General features: G+C 38.1%; 1 protein-coding gene across 4 annotated transcripts in view; it reads left to right on the forward strand.

Moving 5' to 3' along the window:
• Schip1 (Schwannomin interacting protein 1) overlaps positions 1-22,694 on the forward strand; it is a 468,359-nt gene extending 445,665 nt beyond the window's left edge. For all 4 annotated transcript variants that reach the window (XM_067151046.2, XM_067151048.2, XM_068228559.1 and 1 more), the window contains 2 exons: positions 21,409-21,508; positions 22,328-22,694. In XM_067151046.2, the coding sequence (XP_067007147.2) occupies positions 21,409-21,508; positions 22,328-22,448 (221 nt within the window). In that variant the 3' untranslated portion in view covers positions 22,449-22,694. The remainder of the gene's footprint in view (positions 1-21,408; positions 21,509-22,327) is intronic.
• The last annotated feature ends 730 nt before the right edge of the window (positions 22,695-23,424 follow it).

Consider the following 23,424-nt stretch of genomic DNA (forward strand, 5'->3'; position numbering starts at 1 on the left):
CGATATTGGAACAGCCAGGGTGTCTTGCACATGCTGAAGAATGGCGGTTGATGTGGCGTGCGGGGCTGCCACCGCTTGGCGGCAGATGCGCCGATCCTCGCGTGCTGACGTCACTCGGGCTACGCCTGGACCCCTCGCACGTGCCACATGTCCCTGCGCCAACCATCTTCGCCACAGGCACTGCACCGTGGACACATCCCTATGGGTATCGGCTGCGATTTGACGAAGCGACCAACCTGCCCTTCTCAGCCCGATCACCATACCCCTCGTAAAGTCGTCTGTCTGCTGGAAATGCCTCCGTTGACGGCGGCCTGGCATTCTTAGCTATACACGTGTCCTGTGGCACACGACAACACGTTCTACAATGACTGTCGGCTGAGAAATCACAGTACGAAGTGGGCCATTCGCCAACGCCATGTCCCATTTATCGTTCGCTACGTGCGCAGCACAGCGGCGCATTTCACATCATGAGCATACCTCAGTGACGTCAGTCTACCCTGCAATTGGCATAAAGTTCTGACCACTCCTTCTTGGTGTTGCATTTGCTCTGTCAGTCAGTGTAATTTCAGGGTTGATTTCATTACTTCCATTAATAATGCTACCCAGATATGTAAACTGTTCTACATTCTCTAACCATTCTCTATGTTCACTTGGCTTCTCTTTTTCTACTTTCCACAGTGCATGACTACAGTTTTCTTTTTACTAATTACCATTCCAAACTCCTTCAGATTTTCATTCCAAATGTCCAGTCTCCTTTATACTTCCTTTTCTCCCTTTCCCCAAATCACCACATCATCTGCAAATACCAAAGCATTCACTTCATCACTACTGATACTCTGTTTTACACATTTTATGATTTCATCCAACAATATAATAAACAATAATGGCAACAGTGCACTTCCTTGCTTGAGACCATTTTTTTAATAAAATGTTTCAGAGTCACCACTCCCCACTTGTACACTGCTTTTATTTTCATGATACAACATTTTTATCTTGTTAATTAATGATTTTGATACATTCCTTTTCAGTAGGCATTCTCATACATGTTTTCTCTTAACTGTATCATAAGCTTTTTCCAAATTCAAAAATACGAAGATGATTTCCTTGTTCCTTTCCAGAGGTTTTTCCATTATCGTTCGCACTGTAAATATCAAGTCTGTTGTTGATCTGTTCGGTCTAAAGCCATATTGTTCTTCCTCTAACTGTGTTTCTATTATATCCCTCAATCTTTTGTCTATGACTTTCTCTATAATTTTCACTTTTCTTCCTATTTCCTTTTTTTGAACAGTGGTACAATGCTTCCTTGTTGCCAATCTTCAGGTATCCTTTCATCCTTCCATATGGCATTTAGGGCTCTATATAGCCACTGTAGTCCAATGCTTCCTGCTGCCTTAATCATATCAACATTGAATTTGTCTTTTCCACTTGCTTTACCGTTGGTCATTACTTTCACTGCCCTATATTTTCTTGCTTTATTCTTTTTGATTTTATTACTCTGTATAATAGTTTCTGATTTCCTTGGCTATCTTGCTCAATTTTGTTGGTAAACTCTCCCCAACATTTCTTCCTTGATACTCTTTACTTGTAGTGTCAGTCTTTTGTATTCCACATGTAACCTTTCTATCTTATTCTCATCCCTCTGATACGTTTTTTGCTATTCCATATCCATTTCTTTCTTCACCTCGTTCCTTTCCTTTATTTCTGTTTTTATTTTGTCTGTCCACCACCATGTCTCCTTTCCCTTAACCTTTGTTTTTGTTTTCTGCATACCTCAATTGCTGCTTCCACGAATGTCTGTCTTAAATTGTCCCACTCTTCTTCTCCACTTCATATTTCCGTGTTAGGCAACTTCCTTTTTATACAATCTTGGAATGCCTTTCTTTTATCCTCCTCCAATTCCCAAATTCTGATCTTTGGTTTCTTCTTCATACGATTTTGGGGAATTTTACTTGTTTTAATTCCACAATCAATAATCTATGATCACCTTCCACACTTTCACTGGGGATTATCTTCGTATTCATGACGTATCTTCCCCATTCTCGGTCTGTTGTTATAAAATCTATGAGTATTCCATACTGTCCATCCCAACTCTATCAGCTGATCTTATGGCTATTCCTCTTCATGAACCATGTGTTTATTATCAGGTTATTTCTGATACAAAAGTCCAACAGTTTCTCTCCATCTTCATTTCTATCGCCATACCCATGTGTGCCCAGAACATTCTCATATTCTATCAGTTCCCACATGAGCATTCAGATCTCCCATTATCATGATCCCATCTCCAACAATATGTGTTTCCAGTTCATTGAGGAACTCTTCTTTTTCTTCCACCCTACATCCTGTCCAATATTATAATTCTTTCATTTACATACTCAACTTCAGCTGTTGGTTTGACATTCTGATTCACTACAAATCCCACTCCATTTCTTTTCTCTTTACTGTTACCTATCCAGTACAAGGTGTACCCCTTTCTTAGTTTCTTCATTCCTTTCCCATTCCATTTTACTTCACTTAATCCCAGGATGTCGAGTTTTTGTCTCTCCATTAGGTCAATCAATTCATTTTCCTTCCCATTCATTGTTAAAATATTTATTGTTCCAAATCGGATTTTGTTCTCTGATCTAACACTTACACTAACATCAGGATTACCATCGTACTGTGCAACTGTAGTCGGAGACTTATAATTTCCATTTCCATTTTTAAACTTCCATGCGAGGTTTATATTGTAGTTAAAAGCAAGTACAAATTTACTCATCTGCTGACCTGTTAAGCCTAATGCATCTGAGGATTTTCTTTTGGGGTTTACTCCCTTAGCCATTGAAGATCCCTCTTCTCCACAAGGCAGTGGTTTTCTCTTCTAATTTTTCCCAGAGAGGGTGGGTTGCCTCATCCACCATCTTCGCCATTCTGAAGGTCTCCTTCTCTGCCTAACATGCTGTTAAGGTCTTCACCCGTAACCCTAGGCATGGGTTCCACGTTATACCCCGTAAGACTGGGTCCCTGCCTGAACTTAGCTCTCCTTCACACCGGCCTACTGATGTGGAGAATACCCACCCCCCGCAACGAGGATGCGCCAGACAAGAATTACTCAAGTGAAGGATAGGGAAGATGATCTATCTCCCTTAAGCCGGGTTAGTGGTTGTGTATGATGCCACAACCAATGGCACACCTGTACATATCCATAAATGCAACAACTTTCCTTATATTTATTTTTAATCTTCCTATCATGGAACTTCTGGCACTTGATAGCATAACTAACCTAAAAAGTGTGGTCTCTCTTATCTCGTTTACAATTGTTTAGGTAAATCTTGATGTGATAAATGTGGAGAACAAGCATGAAATATGTTTAAAAATAAGGGTTTGGCTTTCAAAAGCTGCAGTTACCCAGAGCATGCTTCCAGTCACCATGTATTACATTCGGAAGTACAACTCGTAACATATGCTAGCTATCAGCTGCTGGTTTGGCATGCTTTCTATAGCATGGCTTTATTCGGAAGGAGTGGCTTCTGCTACACATACACAAACTGAGAATATCAGAAACCATCTCCAGAAACAATTTAGGAATAAATTCTCGCTGTTTGGACTCTTATATAATAGAACCTCGATCATTTGAAATCGGTTAATTCAAAATCCCACCTAATTTGAAGAAGCTGTTATTCCCGGAAACGTGAGATACAGTTTTGCATGTTATTTAAATGGTTTAATTCGAAATATTGATAATTCGTAATTCGAAGTACAGTGTCGGCCCCATTACCGAAATTCAGACTTTTAATTCGAAACTGCCTTTACATTTTAAAACAGTAGTATGTTATGGAGTAATTTAAAATAAAAATTTATCCGTGTCATGATAGAACGTGTGTTCCGGAACGCGGCAAGTGTTTACATTTCTGAAATACGAAAGAAGTGCCATGGCGGGAAATTGTACAAGGATAGAATCATAGGAAAGTTTGATTAGCCACGATGTTTTAAGGGCATCGGGTACTTTCTATGTAAGTACAAGGCATCTAAGATACATACAGTACAGTAATCCAATTAATAAAGCACTTGCACATGGGAGCCAGCATAGATTTCTCCTCGCCTTTGAATTGTGCTTTCTTTCTTTCTTTCTTTCTTTCTTTCTTTCTTTCTTTCTTTCTTTCATTGCGTGAGTTTATGTTTGTCAGTGAGTTATCCAAGTGCATTATTTGAGTACTGTAAATGCACCTTCTTGGATACTTTTTTTCCCATTGCATTTGTAGGTTTAAACTGTGAATCAAGGTTAACTGCATGCTGTAACGGGCCTTAGAATATTTTGTAACGTGGGAAGGGTTGGCACTTCTGAATTATGAATCGACGGTTAATTCAAAATCATGTAATTCGAAGTCCGATTTTTAAGTCCCAACGACTTCAAATTAACAAGGTTTTACTGTAGTTGGGAACAAAATTATTTTTTAAAGTTTCAAATAAGACTGGACCTTGAATGCTCTCGATGCATGGCTGACAAGATGGCAGTGAAGATGACGTCATTTGGAATGATGACATGCCGGTAGCAGGGAAGTTGGCTGCACAAGAAGATAATTCAAATGAAAGCAGTGATTAGGTTTACAGTAAAACCTCGTTAATTCAAAGTCGTTGGGACTCAAAAATTGGACTTCGAATTACGTGATTTCGAATTAACCGCCAATTCGCAATTCAGAAGTACCAACCCTTGCCGCGTTACAAAATATTCTAAGGCCCGTTACTGCATGCAGTTAACCTTGATTCACAGTTTATACCTTTCAAATGCCATGAAAAAAGAACTGTTTACAAAATGTATCCAAGAAGGTGCATTTACAGTATTCAAATAATGCACTCGGATATCTCACTGGTAAACATAACCTCACGCAACGAAAGAAAAAAAAAAGCACGATTCAAAGACGAGGAGAAATCTATGCTCGCTCCCATGTGCAAGTGCTTTATTAATTGGATTGCTAAACAGTATGCATTTTAGATGCCTTGTATTTACACAGAAAGTACCCGATGCCCTTAAAATCGAACTTTCCTGTGACTATCCTTGTACGATTTCCCGCCATGGCACTTCCTTCGTACTTCAGAAATGTAAACACTTGCCGCGTCACGAAGTATTCTAAGACCCATTAATACATGCAATCACCCCGATTCACAGTTTAAACCTTTCAAATGCCATGGAAAAAACTATTTCCGAAATGTATCCAAGAATGCATTTACAATGTTCAAATAATGCGCTTGGATAAATCACTGACAAACATAACCTCACGCAACGAAAGAAAAAAAATCGCACAATTCAGAGACGAGGATAAATTATGCCGGTTCCCCTGTGCAAATGCATTATTTTTTGGATTTCTTTACTGTTTGCATTTTTATTATAGATGCTTTGTGCTGGCATGGAAAGTGCCCGACGCTCTTAAAACATTGTGGCTTATCAAAGTTTCCTATGACGAGGGGATAAAGTATCTCGCTTCCATGTGCATTGCAATTGCAACGCACTACTATGACCCCCATCCCTCACACTGTACGATTTCCCGGCTGGCAATTTCTCCTTTAAAACCAAACCTAAGACCGTTTGGGCTCGCATTAAAATAAAGCAATGCAGTTTCACCGGCAATGACAATATTGTTCGGTGCCTACGAATTTATTATATTTGCCACGTTTTTTCGTCAACTGTCGGCATCGCCAGTGTTCACGGATTCTGTTTTCCCGCACACTGCCTGTTGCGTGATATTACGGCGTTCCTTAAAAGGTTGAATACGAAAGAATTCAGATTTCATTCAATTTAGCAATCATGAAGCGCACTGTAGACCCACCAACGTGAGTGTAAGTGCGGAAAGCTACCCCTCCTCGTTCCGGAACGCGCATTCTATTATGACGCGGAGCGGATAAATTTCAAGTTGAAATTACTCTGTAACATACTATTGTTTTAGAATGTAAAGGCAGTTTCGAATTAAAAGTCTGCATTTCGGTAATGCGGCCAACATTGTACTTCGAATTACGAATTATCCGTATTTCGAATTAAACAATTGAAATAACATGCAAAACTGTATCTCATGTTTCCGGGAACGAGAGCTTCTTCGAATTAGGCGGGATTTTGAATTAACCGATTTCGAATTATCGAGGTTCTACTGTACTCAAATTTACCCCACTGCTCAACTGACAGAGACAAATGACTGGCCATTAAGTTCTTTTGTAGCAGTATTGTATAATATGATACCCCTAGCCCTTTTCTCTATGGGGTCGACTTTGAAGTGAGACGAATCTTTGTAGCAAATTTTTAGGACCGTATGCCCTTCCTGATGTCAACCTAATCAGGGGAATTAATGAGATGAAACAAGTGACGTGATATGAGTAACTAAAACGGACTATATTTACTTTATATGTAGGCTTAAAAGTCGTTTCACCATTTATTGTGTTTTTACATTGAGAAGTACTGACGTCCAACAAAAATAGCCAGTATAACTCAAAGAATAGTGTAGAATGTTTACATGTATAAGTTTTAGCTCTTTATAGCCTAGAAGTCATGTGTTCACTGCCCAAAATTTGAGGTTATCGCATATTGGAACCCCCCCCCCCCCCTTCACGTTTTTGCTGTAAAAGTGGGGGGGGAAAAGGGGGTCTAATACGGTAGTTGGGAGTATTAGTGGAAAGTATTTTGTGCAGAAGTGATAACGTGAAGTTCACGGCGCTGGTGTACTCGAAGCTACGACAGCTCCTTATAATAAGGTGATATATGAGCATCATATCTCAGGTTTAAGATTTATCTTATGCAGCTGTTCAGGCTTCGGTCCAATTTCTTGTTACTGTCGAAGGTTATTTCAGTCAACACAGTATCACAATAGTCAAGTATAGGTAGTATCAGAGAGTGAATTAATTGTACTATAAGTCGAACAGGGAGTACATTACAGAACCGTTTCAATGGATATAAGCATTTGTGTACTTTATTACATGTGCTTATCACCTGTTGAGTCCAATTTAGGGTCTCAGTCATAAAAATTCTTGAAGTTAGTCACTGAAGTAGAATAGGACATGATTTTATTGTTTAAAATTATTGGGGAGATATCCTGTTGGTTGAGGTAATATAGGTTTTTACTGGTACTGATAACAACAACTTGGAGTTTTATTTGGGTTTATTAATAAACTGTTTTTATTTGCATAGTCACTAAGATGTTGAAGGTCGGAATTTACTTTAGTAATTGCAGTATCGATATCACTCGGTTTTGAATGATAGTAAATCTGTACATCATCCGCATACACTTGCAATTTGCAGAATTTAAGTGCTTTTGATATATCATTAATTTGGATGATAAATAACAGTGGTCCAAGGACCGACCCCTGAGGGACACCGAGCGTCTTACTTTGCCATCCTGAACTCACGTTTCCAACTGTCACACGTTGCCAACGATTTCAAGGTAAGAGGAAAATTACCCAAAGTGACACACTGTTAAAATTTAACTCTTGAAGTTTCTGCAGTAGTAACTGAGGGTTCACAGTTGTGAAGGCACTACTGAGATCTAATAATGTCATTACAGTCACATTATATCATCTGTCACTCGTAGTAAAGCTGTTGCAGTGCTGTTTCCTTTGCTGAAGCCGGATTGAAAGGTGTTGAGGAGGGAATGCTTGGTAAGGTATTCAGTAACTTGTATATGAACTAGACGTTCTGGATAAGGATGGTAGGATGGATACTGGACGATAATCTGAAGGAGAATCTAACTTAGAGCTCTTCGGGATGGGTCTAATTAGTGCGTCTTTCCAAACATCTGGGAACACTCCATTTGTCAGGCAGTAGTTAAGTTAGTATTGGCAGAACAGCTCCCAAGATATCGTTAATCACTGATATAAGAATGTCATCTTACCTGTGGCATTAGATGTAATAGAGTATATCACACCTTTAACCCTCCGTCGGGCGCAGCTGGCCTGAGAGGCCAGGAAAACACGTTTTGGCATGTCCTCCCTCCACCCCACTCCCCAGCAGGCCGCCCCAACGAATAGTTTCCTGACTCGTGGCAGTGCATAAGACACCGTACCTCAGTTGACTGCCAGTCTCCATGCGGCACGCCTGTAACTTCCGCGGCTTGTGAGGCCGACTGCGCCCGATTACGTCATAATTTTGAAGGTGAGTTTTTTCAGTATATTTTTATTGCAAGGGTTAATTTTACTCGAAATAAGCTTGTTCTGTGTGAAAATTCATCAATATCTTTAGAAATAAGTGCTATTCTGAACCTGGCCTCTCAGGCCGAGTGCGCCTGATAACGTTACATCGATAACTAATTTAAGTATTTATATCTGTAGTTTCAGATTTCCTGCTGAAATGGCCCAAAAATTGTATGATGTCTCCAACCCCAAGGATGTTGCGGAAATACAAAGCATCCTCCTTGAGGATAATAGTGATGATCCTGCTTTAGTTGAGGACTTGGGTGAAGAAAGCGACATTGCTTCTGAGGACGAGGTTGAAGAACGTGAAGTGGACTCAGAAACTGAACAGGAAGGAGGGACTAGTGGTGAGGAAGACGAAGGAGAAGAGAACATACCGGATGCCTTTTTTCTTGGAAGAGACAAACAGACAAAGTGGACCAAAAAGCCATCTCCGGCTGCTGTTCGTCGTGCACAACGTCACAACATCATTACACACCTTCCAGGTGTAAAAGGAGATGCAAGAAATTGTAAAACCATATTACAATGTTGGGAATGTTTGTTCAATACCGATATTTTGGAATTGATTGTCAAATATACCAACCAATATATTGACTCAGTCAAAGTCAAATTTGCCAGAGATAGAGATGCCAGAGAAACAGACCTCATAGAAATTAGGGCATTCATTGGTCTATTGTACCTGGCTGGAGCTTACAGAGCGAACCGTCAGAGTCTGGAGGAACTATGGGGAACAGAAGGAGATGGGATTGAAAAATTTGGCCTCGTGATGAGTATAAAACGGTTCAAGTTCCTCATACGTTGTATTCGTTTTGACGATCGTACCAGCCGTTCACAACGGAAAGAATATGATCGACTTTGCCCAATCCGTGAACTGTTTGATTGTTTTGTTCACAACTGTCAAAAGAACTACATTCCGGGAGAAAATGTCACAATCGATGAGATGTTGCCAGGATTTCGTGGAAAGTGCGGTTTCAGACAATACATACGATCTAAACCCACCAAGTATGGAATAAAGATATTTTCCCTTGTTGATGCCAGAATGTTCTACACCTACAATATGGAAATTTACGCAGGAAGACAGCCTGAAGGGCCATATAAAGTAAGCAATAAGCCAAGTGACGTGGTCAAACGATTGGCTGAGCCTATTTTTGAGACAGGGCGTAACATAACCTGTGACAATTGGTTTTCAGACATTGATCTGGTAAATGATTTGAAAGAGAAGAAGCTATCATATGTTGGGACAGTAAGAAAAAATAAAAAGCAGTTGCCGCCCAGTTTTGTCAATGTCAGAGGGAGGGATCAATATAGCAGCTTGTTCGGATTCAACAATGGTAACACTTTGATTTCATACATACCAAAGAAAGGGAAAAATGTAATTCTCATTTCATCACTTTGTGAAACTGATGCCATTGATCAATCTACTGGAGTGCAGAAGAAGCCAGAAGGGATTACATTCTACAATATAACCAAAGGTGGAGTTGACACAGCTGACCAAATGTCTGCAACTTTCAATGTGAGCCGGAACACAAGACGCTGGCCGATGGTCATATTCTTTGCCTGTCTGAACATAGCCGGCATAAATTCCCAAGTGATTTCGATTGGAAATGGACTGGAAGCGCTAAGAAGGAGAATCTTCCTCAAAACTTTGTCTCATCAACTAGTGATTGGACATCTAGCCCGGCGAAGTCTGAACACAAGTGGAATGCCTACTCAGCTGCAATTGCGCTTGAAAAGGTTTTTGCCCCAAAAAGAACGTGAAACGTCTTCCTCCATACCTCCCAAAAGACGCAAGTGTGGTACATGCATGGCTGAAACAGGATTCAGAAGGATGACAAATTACGAGTGTCATAATTGTCATGAACCGATCTGTCTAAGCCACGTAAAACCGCTGTGCCAGACCTGTTATTCAGCTGCTGATTCTGAAGATTCATCGTAGGTTTCTGTTCACATCTGCGGCAAAGAAGGATGGTCCCACGTCAGAAGACAGTGTATTTCACCTTTGTATTTCAGTTCTTTTCTTTTATAATGTTTAATTAGTCTAATTTTAACATTTCTTTTGTGATAAGTGATCAATTTTTGATGTTTTAGTTTAAGCTTTATTTCATGTAATAAACACTTTCTTTCCCGTTAGTTTGGTATATTTGCCTTCCTTAGATCCTAGCAAAGTATTAGATCCTAAGCAAACTATTAGGTAGAGAGGAGGGGTTAAAATATACGGGTGGCCTCTCAGGCCGGCTGCGCCTGATTTTGTTTCGTTCAGAGGTGCGCCCGACGGAGGGTTAACTTCATTCGAGCTGACATTTCTAAAAGAGAATTGCTCATACTCAGTCTGCTCTTGACACAAGAGTAGTGAAATTTTAGGGAAGGAGGTAGAGGCTATTCTTGGCCGTGCAAAATGATCATTTAAATCCTCTAGCGTTATGCTTGGTACATGTTGCTCTACGGCTTTACCTATACCTAATGTACAGAGTTAATGCTCTGAAAATTACATATACTATCCCAAGGCAAGTTATATACATTGTGGCTCAGTTTATTCTGGTGCACATGTCGTAAGTCTCGTATTGTAATGTAGCTTAGTTTGAACTTCAGTATTCGTGTAGAATAACACACGTACAATAGGTCATGTGACGAGATGCCAGGAGCAGGAATCTGTCCATGCTTAATTACTTTTTGTGGTTGATTTGTCACAAGAAGATCAATTTTTTTTTTTTTTTTTTTTTTTTTTTTTTTTTTTTTTTTTTTTTTTTTTTTTTGCTAGGGGCTTTACGTCGCACCGACACAGACAGGTCTTATGGCGACGATGGGATAGGAAAGGACAAGGAGTTGGAAGGAAGCGGCCGTGGCCTTAATTAAGGTACAGCCCCAGCATTTGCCTGGTGTGAAAATGGGAAACCACGGAAAACCATTTTCAGGGCTGCCGATAGTGGGATTCGAACCTACTGTCTCCCGGATGCAAGCTCACAGCCGCGCGCCTCTATGCGCTCGGCCAACTTGCCCGGTAGAAGATCAATTAAGGTACGACTTGTGTGGTCAGAGTAATTAACATAATTAGTAGCGTTGAGGAGTAAAATCATCATGTTTGTAGCGAGAAATAAATTCAGTAGATTCTTCGCATCACTAGTCTGCTTTAAAAGGTTAGTGTAAAAGTCACCCATGATTATAATGTCATCGTATGCTGAGATAAAGATTTGCTAATGCCTCTTCAAAATCATCAGGCTGTCTTACTTTAGGCGGCTTGTATACAATCCCTATTAATGTCTTTTTATGGCAGTCTAATTCTATAAACATAAATTCCAGTTGCAGTATAAGTCTTGGGTCAGAAGTGGAAATTATCTTACATTTCAGCTCACCACCTATTTTGTCAGTATGGTCATGGCGTAATACCGAGTATCCGTCAAGGTTAGCTGCCAATGACTGGAAGTCTTTACACATCCACCTTTCACTGATTCCAATACTATGTACCTTATTCACTTCAACAATAGCCTGTATCTCTTCCAGATGAGCTAATAATGACTGGCGCATTGTAAAGACCACAGGTGGCTGCTAAGCTGCTCTTGCAACACAAGTCCTGCAGAAGGTGGTAAGGACAAAAGAGAAGGGGAGGATGAGGGCTGTGGAGGGGAATGCTCGTCAGTGGTATTACTGTTGTACTGGTCAATAAACATATGAAACTAAGGAGTAGGAGAAAAAATTAAGATGTAAAATGAGCTTACCTGAACAACATGGTGAGTAGACTTTCACAAGCATAAACTTACACACAAATATAAATTAATTACTACATACATAATTTCTTTCTCTAAGTTCAAGAGTTCATCCTACTCCGTGCAATGTTTTTTTTTTTAACTGAACCATCGTGCATGTTTGAGTTTTACTTCCATCTTCTCTTAGAACACAAATGCATACATTTTGAGTCCAGCATTTCTGCAGTTCCCGTAAATCCCTTGCCTGATTAAGGCTATTTTTTCTCACACTTGTGAGGGATTCCGGAATTCCTTCCAGTTTGATATGAATTTCAATCGGTAGTAGCCCACGTCTGGTTTCATGTGAGACAACGCCGCTGCTTCCAAGCTCCATTCAAACTGTATATCTCTATGAACATAGCTTTCAGACAACTGAAAGAAATGAGAGGTAGGTGGGTCCCCACACGAGCAGGTGGGGCCTCCTTGGCCAAATGCAGCATGATTAATCCCACTGGTGTGGGGTTGCTGATGCCCCTCGTAGCTCTGTCCTGAAGCATCTCCTTCGCAGGCAACTGCTGTTTCATGTCTTCTTGAATGTTGTTCATCTGTTGCCTTCTGGATCATCCTTGACTCCTTTACCCTGGTGGAAGCAATTCGGTTGTCTTACTCCCCACATTATTTCGATCTCTTAACGTGTCACCTTGTTGAACCTCATATGTCCACTTGCCCACCTCACCATTCATAGTCCTGCCACTCCACCTGCAGTTTTTTCGTCCTCAGTGTTAAGTGTCAAGTTTCTGTTCCATAGAGGGGAATCCCATTATTACGTTCCTCAGTAACATGTTTTCTTGTATGTGACGTTGAATTATAAAAGTGCCGGTCCGACATAAAAATGATTTCATGTACTGTCAATCAAACAACAAACCCTAGAGAAAAAACTCAAAATTCTTAAGAACAACTCTTCTTCACATAAATTCCAGTTTAAGAACCGTAACACACCCTCCAAAACTATTGAACAATTCCATCCTCCCATCGTAAATCTATCTAAAACAACTCTGAGTGATGTTGAAAACTCAATTCTTTCGAAGGGCTTCAAACACAATTGGCCCAATCTCAACACTTTCAATGCAGCCACCAATTTAATTATTGAATCTGAAATAGCCATTAACAAAATGCCAACAGATGAACAAGATGAAATCAGATATGAAGTAAAAAGGAAACTCGAAAAAATCTTCATTAACAATAACAAAAACATTTCTCTTAATAATAATAATAATAATAATAATAATAATAATAATAATAATAATAATAATAATAATAATATTAATAATTTAATTAAAGATAATAAAATCATTTCAGATCTTAAAAAGAAAATCAATGACAATCTCATTATCACCAAATATGATAAAGGCAACACTACTGTCATAATGGATAAAACTGACTACTTAGATAAAACCAAAAACTTTTTCAGTGACCCTTCTTTTTCTATAGTAAAAAAAGACCCAACCACAAAAATCCAATGCCTACTCAAACATACTTTAAAAAACGCTTCCTTTCTCCTCACAGATCAAGAAAAAACTAAATTAATAAACATGAACCCAGGACTACCCACTGCCAAAGCCCTCCCTAAAATTCACAAAACTAACATTCCCATCCGTCCAATAATCAATTACAGACCCAGTCCCCTATACAACACTTCTAAATTCATCCAAACATTTTTACTAAAAAATTATCGATTTTTATCCAACAAATCTATCAAAAACACTTCTGATCTAATCAACAAATTAAAGAATTTTGAAATCCAACCAAATTTCTCTCCATTCTTTTGACATTGTGAACATGTACCCTAGTATTCCAATTTCAAAATTATTCCCCATTATAAACAACAACCTAAACAAATTCAGTAACCTAAGTAAACTTGAAATTCAAGACTTCATGTCTATTTTAAAATTAGTTCTCAACAATAATTATTTTACCTTTGACAACACCATTTATCAACAAGATGGCTTGGCTATGGGCTCACCAGCTTCTGGCATTCTTGCTGAAATTTACCTCGACTTCTTAGAAAACACAAGAATTAATAATAATAATAATAATAATAATAATAATAATAATCGTCATTTCTCCAACATCCTCTTTTGGGCGAGATATGTCGATGACACATTAGTAATATTAAATGAGGAATCAACCAACGCAGCCTCTACACTTCTTCATCTCAACAACTTAGACTCTAACATTAAATTCACCCTCGATTCAGAACACAACCAAACTCTTAATTTTCTAGACCTAACTATTACTAGACATCCTTCTTCTTTATCTTACAAAATTTTCAGAAAACCAACCCAAACAGCAACCACAATAAGACAAGATTCTTCGCACCCCCAAGCTCATAAACGTGCTACTTATAACAGCTTAATTTTTCGTGCCTTCAACACCCCTATGTCCAAAAAAGATTTAAATAATGAATTAAACACCATCCGCAACAACTCCTTCATAAACCACATCATCAACAAATTCAAACACCATCCAAAAACCACTTTATCTAAAGACACAATAAAACCAACTGCTTTTTCCACCTTCACTTTCACTCAGGATGCTTATAAAATAACTAATATTTTTTTAAAACATAACATGAAAATTTCTTTTAGAACTAACAATAGAAATCTTGATATCTTACACAACTCTAATGCTTTTTCTAAATCTGGTGTATACAGATTCAAATGCAACAACTGCAATTCCTCCTACGTCGGACAAACTGGCCGCAACTTCAATATCAGGTACTCTGAACATGTCAACGCCATTAAATACAACAGATTCTCTGCCATAGGACAGCACATACAAGACTCCAAGCATAGTTTCACCAGTATTGACAATGACATGAATATACTTAAAATCATTAACAAAGGCCCCCTCTTAAACATTACTGAAAATTGCTTTATCCACCTTGACCAGTACTTCAACCCTAATTTCAATTTAAACGACATTTCTGAAAAACCCAATATCCTTTTTGACTTCCTAATTCTTCTTCTCAAAAATTCCAAATTCCAAAACCCCAATTCTATTTTCCATGCCTTACAAAGTTCCCACCCACATTTTCTACCTCCAATAACCCACCCTCCTAACCCACCCTAAACTACCCCTCCTTCATTTCCCTATCTTATCCTTCCTCAACACCATTTAACTTCAATTTCTTTTATTCTTTCTCTTATTTCACTATCACTCTTCCTCTGTTAATTTATTCTACCTTCTCTATTTAAAAAAAAAAAACACCATCGACCTTCATTTCGGTTCTCCTCTTTCAAATTTTAACTCTTGTCTTGCGCCAACTTCGACTACGTCAGTCATGACCTAAAATTTTTTCAATTTAAAAAATAGCGCACTGTGCATATAAGTTTTCATTTGTTTTCCGATATTACGCTTTTTACTATATTTTTTTCTCTTTACAATTGTTTTTTCAAGTCAACTGTTTTCCAAGAACTTAGCAGGAGCACAAGTACTCATTCAATTATACTGATTTGCGTTGTATATTTCTATATACACGTACTTAACTTCCCGCAACCGAGACAAATACTGGACCTTCAGGATATTCTCCATTCTACTTTGGCATTCGAGACCGCAGCGCATGACCTTGAATGTGCCGCGCTGATCACCGGGAGCTGGCGGTTTGCTTCTACAAATCTACTCATCTGCGACTTCAAGTTATTTATGATCTTCATATATTATTTGATAGTGTTGTGACTTTGTGCCTGACAGAGTGTGGAAACTGACCCATTTGACCGTTCTCCAATATTCATAAACATTGTGAGACTTCGCCTATCATTGCGTGTGCCATACTACCATTCTTAATATTACGTACTGTTTTCTTTTAAGTGACTCACAATTTCTACCCCCATCGTTAATTTATGTTTCATCTTATACTGATCCAGAGTTTACTTAATCTTTTTCTTTTTCATATGCATTGTTTTACATGTTTTTACGGCTGACGATGACCTGGACTAGGGTCGAAACCGGTCCCATTTATAGTTACTATTAAATAAGAATGTAATCACTACATTTCTTTCTTTTATGTATTGAATAGGTTGAACCTCTTTTTCAGTTATTTAATTTTTAATGCTCTATATATACACTGAAACCTCATTAGCACGTTCTTCATTAACTATTTTTCTCGCTTAGCACATTGCAAATTAGAAGTCCCAATTCCCATCGTATTAAATCTATATTTTAAAAAATACATCACTTATCGCATCACAAATTTTTTGCTATTACCGTGTAGTATGATCACATTATTCCTAGCCCTTGTGAAACAAACATGATTTGCAACTCGGGTAAGAGCCTTCGCCACAGGAGGCAGGTCTGGAAAAATTGCGCAATAACAGAAAAAGGCCTTGAATTTTTGAACTTCGCGGAGTAAGTTGCATCTTCAGGGAGCAAGCTGTTAGCTTCAGGAATGTTCAGTTTTTCATGCCGATTAGCAGTGAGATTGCTGAATAACCCAGCAAGCCTATCTGTGCTTGTATTTTACATTCCATTCAGAAGTTAGAAATTTATTCTGTGTAGAGTGGTACAGTGAAGGGTAGCGAATATATGTCGCTTGATAGCCTTAGAAACATAATCCTGTGAAGTTGGCTAGCATGGTGCATACCTTATTTACCTGTGAAGTTGGCTAGCATGGTGCATACCTTATTTACTTGTATATTAGACCCTCTCGCATATTAGACCCCCTTGGCTTTTCGAGACGAAGAAAATGGAAAGAAAAAAATTCCCTCCCCCCACCCCCAACACAATTCGTCAGAGGAGAACAAAGATTCCACTTCAAAGCGGGTACAAGCCTTATGCAACTCTGATGACAAAACACAAATTTGTTAATAGTTTCGTCCGTACAACGCACGAAATGAAAACACACGTCGAAGTCGTGCGGTACATCTGTGTTTCGTAGTTAAGAAATGTCCGCCTCCATAGTGCAGGCCTACTGCAGCTCTGATGACATCGCACAAATACGTGAATAGTTTTGTGTCCGACCCACGCATTGCAGGCATGCATCAGTCATGCTATACGTCTGTGTTTTGTAGTTAAGAATGTCCGCCAGCGTAATGGTTAGCATAATTAGCTGCCGTTCTCGGGAGCCTGAGTTTGATTCCCGGTAATAATAATAATAATAATAATAATAATAATAATAATTGCCAGAGATTTACGAATGGCAGGAAGATTGATTTGTGGTAAAAATGGTACATGCAAATCCCTTCCAACGGGGGCCTGACTAAAAAAGAGCTGCACCACCTCGGGAGGAGGAAACGAGTTTACTTTAATTAAGAAATACTCACGGGCCAATATAGGGTTTTTTGAGAGAGAAGTAGGTTTAAAACATGATAAGAACAATCCAATCACAATTGTTTTTCTCATCAATATACCTAACAAATAATAATAATAATATTGATTTCTTCATGTCCCTACGTACTTTCAACGATCTTCAGAGATGCCAAACAAAACATACTAGGGTATGTGTTAAAAAATGGGAGACAATGAACGTATGAAGTTAAACATTATGATAATAAAACGCATTACTACCACACCTGTAGATATCCATAAATGCGGCAAACTTCTTATTATTTTTATTCTTTCCGTCATGGAACTTTTGGCACTATCCAGGCGATAGCATACCTGACCTAAACAATGCAGTCTCTCTTATCTCATTTACAGATTTAGGTAAATCCTGATGTGATAAATGTAGAGAACAAGCATGAAATATACTTAAAAATAGGGTCTGGCTTTCAACAGCCGCAGTTATCTAAGGAATGCTTCCAGTCACTATGTATTACATTCGGAAATACAACTCGTAACATACGCTAATTATCAGCTGGTGGTTGGCATGCTTTCAACAACACAACTTTACTCAGAAGGAGTGACTTCTGCTACACATGCACCAGCTGGGAATATCAGAGACCATCTCCAGAAACCATTTGGGAGTAGCTTCACACGGTTTGGACTGTATAATCGAGAACGAAACTATTTTTAAAAGGTTGAAAAAGACGGGACCTCATATGCTCTCGATTGCAGTGCATGGCTGACGAGATTGCAGTGAAGGTGACTTCACTTGGAATTACGACGCGCCGGAAGCAGGGAACATTCTCTTTGACAGGGAAGTTAGTGGCGCAAGACATTTAAAATGAAAGCAGTGATCAGGTTTACTATGTGGTAGGCCTGCTCATTTGACAGAGACAAATGACTGGCAATTGAGTTATATTGTATCAATATTGCATAATATGATAATACGATACCCTTATCACTTTTCTCTACGGGAAATTTGGGATTTACGTCATTTGCAAGGCATTCTTTCAGAAATGCAATGTTTTTGGTTGCATTCATTAATTTGATCTTAATGTTCCGGTATATGTATGCGTTACGTTTTGCCTGGTTGGCTGTTATATCTTGATTTATTAGTTTCATTATTTCCCGTATTGATAGTTATCGTATATCATAGAAGAGAAAAGAACGGATTCACCTAATCAATACAAGTTTATTGTAAGTTCCTATATTACAGTACCGGTTTCGACTCTTTTTATAAAGTCATCTTCAGCTGTACATTACCTTTACATTAGTGAAAGTTGGTATTGCGCCTTGCTAAGTAAAAAGAGGGATGTGATCTTCAATGATACTTTGATTCTTTTATGGACCCCCCTCGCAAATGTTTTCATATTTGTTGACTGTTGTTTCTCACACTTTTCAATGCACTGTTGGTATTTTTTAAGCCCCAATGAAAACGGTTTTCACATTTATTCTTGTATTTTTTCACACCTTTTAATACTCTTCTATCGTCTTTAGAAACTGTAGGCATAGCTTTCAGTGTACCCACACGTACATGATGTAAAATACACTCGTGTCATGTCATGTATGTAATGCTTCCATACCCGTGATGGATAGTTTTTATTTGTGTATTCAGTAGTGCGTTTTCTTTCTTAACATGTTCTCTTTCCTTGTCTCCTGCAGAAATGTCTTAATGAGGTTGCTCCCACTTACCATGTTCAAATTTTGATGTCCTTCATTCAGTATTTTGGCCAGTCCTTGCACATTTGTCAGTCCAGTTGGACCGGCATTACCTTAGTGATGCGATGAATGTTAGTGAGATAGAGAATGCTAATTACCCTTACAGACAGCGGGTGTTCTGACATGATGTAGATTTAATTTTCGTATTAAAATGTTCATTTTGCACTTTTTCATTACTTTAATGATTTTCCATAAAACTGTACTTCAACATTTTTTAAAGAACACTTCAAACTTGTAGCCCAGGGCACTTGCACATCCAGCACAGAGTCTGAAAATGTGAAGAAAAAAGTCTAAAAATGTCCAAGTCTAAAAACGTCAATGAACTACCCAGTAAGCAATAGAACATAATAACAATCAATAATATACACACCGAGCAAGTTAACCATGCAGTTAGTGGTGCAGCTGTGAGCTTGCATTCAGAAGATAGTGGGTTCGAACCCCACTGTCATCAGCCCTGAAGACGGTTTTCCGTGGTTTCCCATTTTCACACTAGGCTATAATTAAGGCCATGACCGCTTCCTTCCTACTCCTAGCCCTTTCCTATCCCATGATCACCATAAGACCTTTCTGTGTTGGTGCGACAAAAAGCAAATGGCAAAAAATAAAATATATATATATATGCAACATTTTTTTTTTTTTTTATCATAAGTGTTTAAGAAAATGTGTGAGACTAACAATTTACTCCTTATTTTGGATTTGATCATCGGATAAAGCAGTCGCCAAAACTCTTGATTTTAGAAAGAAAAAATATGAACATGGAAAATTAATTACAAGTAATAAATTAAATTAAAATTAAATTTTTGTTTATTTGTTAATAGGAGTACATTCAGATATGGAAACCGGGCAGATTTCAACAGTCATCCCTTCAATTCAGGAATCATAAGACAATACAGGAGACGGAATTTTTGAAGTGCTGGATGGTCATTGAAGAATGAAGTTACAAATGCTTCATTTCGTAATTTAATTGTGTACTTTTGAGTAATGTAAAATAAGAAGTTATGGAGTATCTCATTTTGACTTTATGTAGGTCTCCTAAACAAAATGTATTTATAGTTTGAAGAAATAACTGTTCAACTTTCCATGAAAAACTTTTAATCCATTTCGTCTCATCTTGTACCATCAGGAGCCGATGATCTAGATGACCTACTTTAAGCAAAAATCATCATCATCATCATCATCATTGCCGTCATCTAACTATGGAATGAAGTGGCAAAAGAATGCAGAACAATTATGTCAACTTTGTTCTTTATTCTTGCTATTTAATGGACCTCTCTCATTACAAGCAGGACAAGTTGTAATTAACCCACTGATTAGGATTAGAAAAATTATAATGACGAGGAAAATTATTATAAATTTAAAATAATCAGTGGATCTAATTCGAATTGCCTTATTTTCCTCTAAATTTAAAAAGAGTAAAAATATTAAAATTGAATAAGGCACTGGCATAGAAGTAAAATAATGTATTTAATTCAAATTAAAAATACACAAAGAGGATGATGATCATTTGACATTTTCAAGATCATTACAGCCCTTGTGATTAGCTAAATGCACATGAATGGTTGAATTTACCTTGCAGAAAAGTGAACTTACTCCTTTGGAAACACCAGTCATAGTTTTTGCATTCTCACATACAAAACCTACCCAATTTCCCCATGGGATTTTTTCCTTTCTTCAATGACCATCCAGCACTTCAAAAATTCCGTCTCCTGTATTGTCTTTTGATTCCTGAATTGAAGGGATGACTGTTGAAATCTGCCCGGTTTCCATATCTGAATGTACTCAATGTATATGTAAACAGCTAAGACTTCATATGCTAACACAATTTCTAGAGTTCTACCAGGCTCTGGCTAAGTGGATTCCAAGCCAAGTCTCAGAGGTACAAGCTTCTAATGATTTAACTATTGGAACATTTCTAGACAAGTTTTGTGCCAAAACCTGACTTCTGTAAACATTATCTCCTACTTTGTTTTAAGTGTCTTGAATCGATAATGGGTGATTTGAAGAAAGTTGATAAAAGGGCTCCTTTGGTGGTCGGTTGACAGAGAACAGAACACCATACTGAGTTACATAACATCAGATGTATGTTCGGTAACATGAGGAATTTAGAGCACTATTCAGTCAATATGGTTTTAGCTCTGCTCAGAGCAGGATCAGTTTTCATAAGTACCAGAGTTAAAGAACATTAATACAAAAGAAAAATTATTCAAATTGGATGGAAAGAAGCTCGAAAGGGTATCCCCACCTCTTTTCGTACTAGGAAAACCTACTGTCATGTACTGGACATACTTTTGGTTTTGAGTTAAATAAATTGCCATGAACATTTTTTATATTCCTATAGAATTGGACAATAGGGGGGGGGGGGGGGAAGTGATCCACCTAGAATTAAATAATTATAGACCTGTCTATTTTGTTAAATTTCTCAAATACCCAAACCCCACTGTTATTTGAGATGGAGAAATATATCCACCAGGTCTGTATAGCAGGCAAAGTATTTTGTAGATGTGAGACTGTATTCTTCATTAATGTCTTCTATTGTTCTCAGTACTAAATGAAGGCTTGGTGAAGTTCCTCATGGATCGTGATGACCTACACATGGAGCAAGACTCGATGCTTGTTGACATTGAAGACCTCACACGATACCTGTAAGTTGATCAGTAATTCCTAGATAATGTAAACAAATGAAAAGGTGAGTCAGTAGAACCCACCTGATCCAATCTTGTTAAACATACTTGATAGAAACTTCCCGTCCTGAAGGTAACGAAGTAATGGAAAGGAGCAGACAAATGACAAATCAGGTCATGTATAGAAAGACAGCACATTATCAACATTCTCACGATAACTGTAAATAAATCAATTCCTTCTATCATGGAAAGGAATTCACACAAAACCATTACACTACAGTCCTGCAGTTTATGAAGGAACACATCCGTTAATCTTATAGTTTTCTATCTCGCCATCAGACATCTCCTAAATTGTTCCCACGTAGGCTGACCTGACCTTACCTCCCGGTAAAAGTTAGCTTGCTATCTCTCGATTGCAGTTTCGGACATAAACTAAGTCACTGAAGGAGCAATAAAAAGTGGAGACAAGAATAAACATGTAAACACAAAAGGTCAAGGACAGCCTCCACATCTTGGAATAGCAGTACTGCTACATTTCTTCTCAGCCCCTGATGCAATCTTCAACACTCATTGAGGGTAGACAGAGGAAAAGATAAGGACGAATACAGGTGGTAAGTGACTAAGAGCACAGAAGGGAAAAAGAATCAATATAAATAATGAAAAAGGACAAACAAAAATCAAATTGATTCATACATAGAAAGATAGGATAAACTGATCTTTATCTTTTTGTTGCAGTTTTTTTGTAAATCACTTGTGTCTATCATAAGATGTTGGTAGTTTGTTTCTTTCTCTTTGCATGTTCCTCAAGCTAAATAGTTACTCTACTTTCTTTCTTCACAGAAGTGCCAAAGAACAGACAGTAAAGGAGCAACAAGATGTTCACTTACTAAACCAGAACAACAATTTGATGACATCATCCAAACCAAAGATCAACAGGATAGCAAGTCTTGTGAAGAAATAATGTGTATGTCGGGTTGAGTTCAGAAAGACAGCTTTAAGTGTGTTAGGACACAGTGAATTAGCTGCTTCTGATGTAATGTGGTGCAAAAGTTCAACAGAAACCTAGTCGAAGCCACTTTACATTCCTTGAGAGTGGGTGATTTATTAGATTGTTTTTGAGTACTTTTCCTTTTTTCTCAAGTGGAAATAAGTGTACTGTACTGTATATTATGTATCATACTAACAAATTCCAACAACTGCTCATTCCTTTTGTTTGTTGTTTATTGTGACTAAACCCAACAAAATCACTGGCAGTTTTGCAATAGAGAATACTCATAAGTAGCAGATCTCCTTTATCTAATAATCATGAGCCAAAGGTAGGTGTAGCAGTGACCAGCTACTCTTGCTGTTAATGTGATTTTCGGGAGAGCAAATCTAGGTAAGAAGTATCGTATTGACCCAAATATGAGATAATGAACTAAAATAATTTAATAAGAAATGAACTAAAGTTTTATTTTACTATAAATTATCCTGTCTTTGGTTCTCTAAATGCTCTTTTTGATGTGTCACCATGTTGCATGTTACACTTGAAAACACCAATTTTATTCAATTTTTAAGCCTGTTTTGCCTCTCATAAAACTTGCAATTTGAAGGTTATATCATAACTTCTTCTCTCTCCTGTATTTTTCTGAAGTGACACACGACCTGCCATGACTGGAAAACTGGCCAAAGCTTTGTTTAGAGCAGCATGCTAACCATTTAACCATGGAGCCGGACTCTCTCGAAAATGAGGCTGCACTTTTAAGATGGACATATTGAGGCCAATAAGGAAATGTGTGACTAGCCAAGACTCAGTACTCAGCACATAAGGCTGTACACTAAAGAGTAAATATTGCTGCTCTATTCTCATCACTGCTGCCAATCTGACTAGTTACATACTGAAATCACCAGACATAACCATATAACCACAATGTAAGCGTCAGTAATTAATTCCGTTT

This window comes from Anabrus simplex, chromosome 7 (genome assembly GCF_040414725.1).
Source record: "Anabrus simplex isolate iqAnaSimp1 chromosome 7, ASM4041472v1, whole genome shotgun sequence".
Lineage (NCBI taxonomy): Eukaryota > Metazoa > Arthropoda > Insecta > Orthoptera > Tettigoniidae > Anabrus > Anabrus simplex.